At 29.2% G+C, this 7,472-nt stretch overlaps 1 protein-coding gene across 1 annotated transcript; it reads right to left on the minus strand.

Annotated features, from left to right (window-relative positions):
* Window positions 1-4,060: 4,060 nt before the first annotated feature.
* Window positions 4,061-6,485, minus strand: LOC119663447 (the record flags this gene model as incomplete). Its single annotated transcript, XM_038073051.1, has 2 exons — window positions 6,380-6,485; window positions 4,061-4,953 (listed from the first exon to the last, which is right to left on the minus strand). Coding segments are annotated over exons 1-2 (961 nt in total), but the record flags the coding sequence as incomplete, so codon positions are not given.
* Between the last annotated feature and the right edge of the window lie 987 nt (window positions 6,486-7,472).

The raw sequence follows: 7,472 nt of genomic DNA on the forward strand, positions 1-7,472 counted from the left end.
CCAATAATATAAGCTTTTCTAAAGTGTATTATAGGATTCAGTCAGTGACGACGCGTGCCCTATCTGGAAGGGTGTGCGGCCCTTCTTTAATGTTGTTTTTACATGTACCAATTATATTAAAATATATGAGATCTTTTATTAATAATAACTATATTATATAAGGCAATAATATAGTCGCAATATTATATTAACAATTTATTAACAAAAGAACATATTAAACAAATTAAATTAATAATTTATATATAAATTTAATATTATGTCAATATGGAAGAAACAAATCTTTTCATATACATACTTGTAATATCAAACCAACTTTTTTCAAACAAAAGAGTTTTAACTCAGAACCATACATGTTTATCCAGTGATCAAACAAAATCAAACCCACTTGCAACGTACAAATGTGCGCACGACTACTCCGCACAGTAAGAACAGAGGGTGCTACTGTTAAAAGGGGAGAGACGAAATGTGATAGAAATGTATGCTGAGATGAGCTGCAAACTTCAGCAGCTCACGCAACCACTTTGGCAAATCATCATGTTGGATTCGTATGCATGCAGTTGATATTCGAATACAACAAAAATTTACTCTCATACAATTCCCACTATATAAATCTCTATCTCTGATATTACGAATGGGAGCACACGCACATTATTTTGTTCATATGCAACGTATGAATGTGTGGCCAACTTCTTTGCACACAAAGGGGAGAGACGAAATAAAATAGAAATGTTCTGTGATTTGAGCTGCAAATATATGAGCACAACTAACAAGTATAGCGGCTAACAGAAGCAAATTGATTGAGTTTTCATAGACAATTATATTTAATTGTTTTTGCTAAAACTTTAAAAAAATATATATGGAAATGTAATAAATAATAATAATTCTTGATGTGAAGATACTTAATAAATTTATATTTCAATGTTATTTGACATTTTGGAAATTATGTTAGGGTGTTCACCGCACACCTCCGCACCTTAGAGCAATCGTCACTGGATTCAGTGTACAATATATTTGGTGTTGTCATGTTTTATTTGTGTAATTTATTAAAATATATGAAGGAACCACACGCGTTCATAATAAATACAAATAAAGTGGGTGGTTTGAGTGGCGATTTTGGAATATGACGTATTCAAAGTCAACTGTTCTCTTCTCATATATAATATAATAAAATATTTGGATAAATGTTTACATATATATTCACAAATATATATATATTATACATTATTAAAAGAGATCTGTTTGAGAACATTTTTAGCACTGTACTTCGCACTTTGATACTAAAAATAATTTCTATTTTAGTGAAAAGGCTTCCACAATCTTTTATTTATTATGAGAACATAATCACAACAAATTTTTAATATTATAGTATATAAATAAACGACAAATTGTTAATAATAAAAGAAATGAACGAATGAATCAGAAGAACTTTTCATTAAGGCTCTAGGATTTTCTTTTCAGACCCAGAAGAAATAATGTGGACTATTAGGACATAATAGTTAGAATATATACAGAAAAAAAATTTGATTCCTTATAACATTATTATAATAAATTTAAAATTTAACAATTTATTCACATTTTCTCAAACCTGTTAGTTCGAGGGCCTTGTTTAAAGCATCTCTTCATTTTTTTTTTTTCAAATTGTTACAAACTCTCTGATTATAAGACCCCGATTAGAAGACAAATACATTTGTAAGCCAGAAGTAACGAACCGAACCTTCAGTATCCTTTTTTGTAAAATATATGTAGGACAGAGAATATATCTATTTGGAGTTTTAAATGTTTAAATATTTGATATGTATTATAATAATAAATATATACTTTTAATGATAGTGATGAGAACACAAGAAAAATGCTCTATAATCATTAAAATCGAGTGAAATCATTTCAACTTATGATAGATAGATTTGTATATAAATAAATGTAGGGTTCAAAAGAATTTAGGTCTAATAACCCGTAATAACTAAGTTTATAAAAGGTTAGTGTCATTTTGGGTCAAAGAGCACTCTTACAGGATCTTACTTCTTTAAGTACCGGGATGAAAAACACACAATTAACGATGCAAAGCATTATAATATACTGAAGTCACTAAAATTGATATTAGTAATCATTAAATTTTAATTTTCTAAGAGACTTTTCATTATAAATTAAAACCACTTAAAAAATTCGTGGGTTATTTTTATTTAAAAGAAGAAATCAACTATGGAAAAACAAGCATATCATTATTAAAATAATGAATCATAACGATGACTTGTAACAATTGTTATATGATAGAATACCTATATTATAATAATTGCTGAATGTTGCTGAGTTTTTAATAATAAATAAAACTCATTTCTAAATAATATTTCATATAAAATATTTTGATATCACCAGTTGGGAAGTATTTGCAATAGAGTGTAGAGAGGATAAATTGCTCTAGAAATCATATTCTATTACTTATTAGCCATATTAAAAATGCATATGTTTGCTAAATGGACAGAGTTATGAATATTTTTACTTGTGGAAAATGGTTGTTGACACACATATATATATATATATATTATACATATGTAAAATAAGTTGAAATTGAAATAAGCTGCAACGTTTATATCAACTGTCTATAATGATTGTTGATATACATGGTTAAGTCCAAAGTACTTTTAAAAATAGGCATTTGAAGTGAGGTTATCTATAAGCAATTACGGGCATCGATAAGACAGATCTTTTATCACTGCTGTGCAGTTAAAAGTTCATCACATTTCAATAAATAGAAGTATGGTTATTATACATATAATGACAATTATTCAGAAAGTCATTAATCAACGTTTTGGAAGACTTTTAAGTTCACAAAATAATATTGTACCTTTATGAGCAGTTGTAAGTATCTACAAATATTACTTTGAAACCTCATAAGTTAAAAAATTAAATTATTTAAATTATTTGAAAAGTAACACCATATCATATATAGGAAAAATCTTAATTAAGCTTAATTATAACCTAGAGTACAAGTATCTATTAGGAAAAATGTAAGTGTATAAGGTCTGTAGTATTACAACCGGTTATCATTTGCGATTAATTAAGCTTTGGTGCACAAGGCAGCTACTTCAAACTAAACCAACCCAATAAATTAAAGATCAATTAAAAAAAAATACTTAAGTATTGATTTAACACTAAATTGTCTTTCATTTAAAGAATAAATGACACTTTAGAGAGCCTAATATATTGAACACTTGTGTTAGTTAAGTGTTTATAGGTATATATTTATTTTGTGAGGATTAATTATCACAATAGGTTTAATTATTAGGGTTTATGCCAAAGTCCAATTGATTACAAATAATCGCTCATTGTAGTACTTAGGATTAGCATTGTTTATACGCCAGAAGTATTTATATACCACAAGGATTTCCGTAAATACCGCAGTGGTAAGCGTACGAATAACGCTGAAAGGCACGACTCCCGTATTCAAGTAAAAGCTAACTAACCTGACAAATCTATAAATTTGGCCAAGTCTCTAACTTTGCAGAATGTTAACTCTGTTTGGTGAATAAGATTTAAAATTTTCTCCTTATTAATCATGGCACTGACACATGAGATAGAGCATAGTTTTCTTCTGTAGGCTAGACCCAGTCTTAAGGTATGTCTTCCTAGTACGCCGGGCCACCTGTAGTGTTAACCAGTTTACGCCTTAGCGTTCGAAGGGTTGCTATTAGTATAAGCTTAGGAGCAATTTCTCTGATAGATATTATTTTTCATTGTTCCAATTTTGACTATATTAATTATTCTATTATCCTATTTAATCCTATTTAAACAATTGTTAAAATTGTTTATTAAAATTGAGAATTAATTGAGTGAATTTAATTTATAAGACTTCCATTGGGTTTAATGCACAAAATAAAATTATTTAATTTTTATAGGAAATCTTTTGTCAAACACTTAGTCGCATCCTTATATTGATTATTTGATTTTTTTTTCTCAATACACATAGCCATTGTACAAATTTTTGACAATCAAAAGTGCTGAAATGCCCATAGTAACCAACAAACAACCCTTAGCGCATACACAAACCCATGCACACACATACCCCAGCTGTTCTTTTTTCTTCTACATTCTGCCACATCATTCAGTACTTTTCCATTGTAAACTTTGCTATTTTTTTCACATGAAATTTTTTTTTGCATGAAAACACAACTGTCAAAAGTGGTTCTACCGTTTAAAGGCCTATGAATCGGACTTACCTTATTATATTTCTTATTCTTCAGATGCTCCAATCCTGAGATTTTACCAGGTACATCACTTTCACCTGCGGTGCCGTGTAAGCCAATGCAATCGCGTTCATCGTCGTTGCCATTTAATTTAGAGAATTCTTTACAATCCATGCTGTAATTTGCGCGTTGTTGATAATTTATTGATTTATTTACGTTTGAATTTAATTTTTGATTAAATTCGTTTATAGTATTTAAATTTTTATTTAAATTTTCCAAGTCAGTTGAGGATAATAACGGCGTTAACTTTGTATCGTTGCACACACACGACGATTTTGACTCAACTGAATCGCTTGTTGGTTCTTCCGCTATGCGACTAGTACTGATTTTGCAAAGCTTCGCTATGCCGTTTGATAGTTCGTATTCGATTGTTGTTGCTGTTTTCGTTGTTGTCGTATGATTTTTATTTCTCTGGCTACTGCGCACAGTTGTCGTTTCTGTTTGTATATTTTTGAAATTTGTGCCAGTAGTGTTGTTGTTCGATGTTGCACAGCAACAACTTTCATTGGGTTTGATATTTATTACGTCATTATTATTTCGTTGGTGCTGTGCTATTGTGCCGCCGTTCATACATGAATCAGCTGTTTCGTGTTCGTTGACTGGAATTGTTGTTTTGTATATGTGTTGGTGGTGGTTTTGATTTTGATTTTTTGTTGTTTGAACATTGGCAGAATTGCAAGACGAGTTGTACGCCGTTGGATACACTGGTGAGCTGTGAAGGAAAAATGAAAATGAATTCGTTAAAAGAAAGTATGAAGCATAAGATAAAATTGGCAAACATAAATCATATGAGTTGTGGTTTTATGACGAAATATTTTAATTCATTTTGTAATAGATTTTGCGAAGCAATGTTATCTACTTCGACTTGAAGGTCACATCGTACAGGTGTAAATCGGTTTGTTGTTGCTAAGAGACAAGAAATTGAAGTCTGAATGTGGCGAGTGTGTAAGAAGAGTGTGCGTGGTATAGATGTTATGTTGTATGAAGTTCATAACTGTTATAAATGGAGTATTTGTTAAACTGTTATAAAAGTTTAAAAAAAATTTAAAATTTTTAAAACTAACTATTGGTTTATCGAATTATTTTCTATTATTCTTGTAAATAACATTATTTAATGTTTCATGAATTTCACAACTGTTATAAATTTAGTAGTTGTGGCAACTTTAGTGTTTTTTACATTATTTTCTATTATTTTTGTAATAATAAATTTAATAAATTGTAAACATAATAATATTTATTGAATTTTATAACTGTTATAAACCCAGTAGTTGTTTAACTATTATAAAAGTTAATTATTAACTAACAACTATTAAAAAAAATTAAGTCAACTAAAAATTAACTATTAAAATAAATTCTTTTACTTTATTTTAGATATTATATTATTGTAAATAATAAAATAATTAAGAAGCTAAATGTTCATGAATTTCATGAACAGTTATAAACGGAGTAGTTGTTAAACTGTTATAAAAGTTTTAAAATTGTGTTAATTTTGCGCTCTAGCGACAGAAAGCGCTTAGTGCCACCACCATGCCATTGGCTTATACCACACTCAAGTAAAATTGAGTACTGATATTACTTTTTATAACAGTTTTCGAACAATTTACTGTATTTGGTGGATTGAAATTTTACTTATAGTTTGATGCTCGTGTTTCATACATTTTTCATCGCTTAAGCGCAGGATGGCGACGTTTTTAATCTCAACTGTGGCCCGAAACCTGAAATGTGCTTGATAATTGTGAATTCGATTATCCCGAAAATAAATTTTTTTCTAATTTATTTTAAAAATTCCAACGAAGTAGTAAAGTAAGTATAAACTGGTCACTCTACTTAAGAGTGAACTTTTGTTGAATTCTGCCCCACTAATCCCATTGATTGATCCATAAATACAGGGATTAAAAGTTCAAATTGAAATTATATATGTTTTGATCACGTGATTCTTATCTTATCAATTTTTCTACCAGACTTGCATATTTTTTTTTGCATTTTTAAACGTGTCGAACTTTGTACGTATATTCTTTAAAAATGCTTATTCACAAAAAATGTTTAACAGGTGATATTGATAACCTAATTTTAGATAGAATTGTTTCGAATCAGGAGATTCAAAACTTAACTGATTAAATCAATAAAATTGCACTTACCGCACCTCACTCTTGCACCTATGCAAAAGCTTCGTTAGAACACTCGCTTGTAGAAATTTTGTTCCCATTTCTATCAACTATTACAGGTCAATAAAACAATTTTATATTTATTATATATATTTTAACTAATTTATTGAAAACGCAGCGAAATCACACTAGATCTGAGCGAACACCTCAAAATAACTGCGAGTAAAAACCTAACAAATCTGTACAAAATGAAAAGTTTACAATTTCTTTTTTTTGTTTTGCTTTGTCTTTGATTGTGTTTTTATTTTTGCTATTGTTTTTATGATAAGTTTTTGTTTACATCTCTTGTTTTGTTTATTTTTAGTTCGGACTTTGTTGTTGTGCCGTTGACTTTTAGTACTCATTATCGGTCGTTTAGAAAGTGCATAGAACAGAAGGGAAAAATATGATAGGAAAATGTAAAATTTATTAATAAAAGCTGTCAATATACGATTGGACGAGGGTTGCTACGAAAGCTATTAAAAATGTTTGAAGTTAATTATCAATACATAATTTGATTGTTTATAAATATTAAATAAAATATTTATAACAAGTGGAAATCATTACATATTTACATATTATTAATTTAAACAAAAACATGAAGAGTTTGCCCGGTACGAATGTATATGTGAAAATAATACCTTGGTGAGTATTTCGTATCGGATGAAGACATACAATTCTGTTACGTAGGTTCAACAATACAATTTATAGAGGAAATGGAACTAGGAGGAATACTCTAACTGCATAAAGTAGTTACAATAGATCACTTGGTTGCAGTGCAAATTTCCCCAAACATAATAATGATTGAATAATATATTTATTATATAATGTGTAAATATATGTTTGAAAATATTTAATTAAAGCTTTAATTGAATAAAAAAAAAATAATAATGATGAGAAATATATGTAGTTCGAATGGAAGAAAATACTCTAGTTAGAAAATGCTTGTTTGATTCGGAACCTGCTGGTGTAAAAAACTCTGTAAAGCATGTCCCCATCTCCGGTGGAAGGACCCGGTGGACAATAATATAAAGGCATTCGGTACTACCAACTGTCGACAGCAAGCCACAGATCGGTTAGCGAGTGC

Source organism: Teleopsis dalmanni, unplaced genomic scaffold, assembly GCF_002237135.1.
Source record: "Teleopsis dalmanni isolate 2A unplaced genomic scaffold, ASM223713v2 unscaffolded_contig_0416, whole genome shotgun sequence".
Taxonomy (NCBI): domain Eukaryota; kingdom Metazoa; phylum Arthropoda; class Insecta; order Diptera; family Diopsidae; genus Teleopsis; species Teleopsis dalmanni.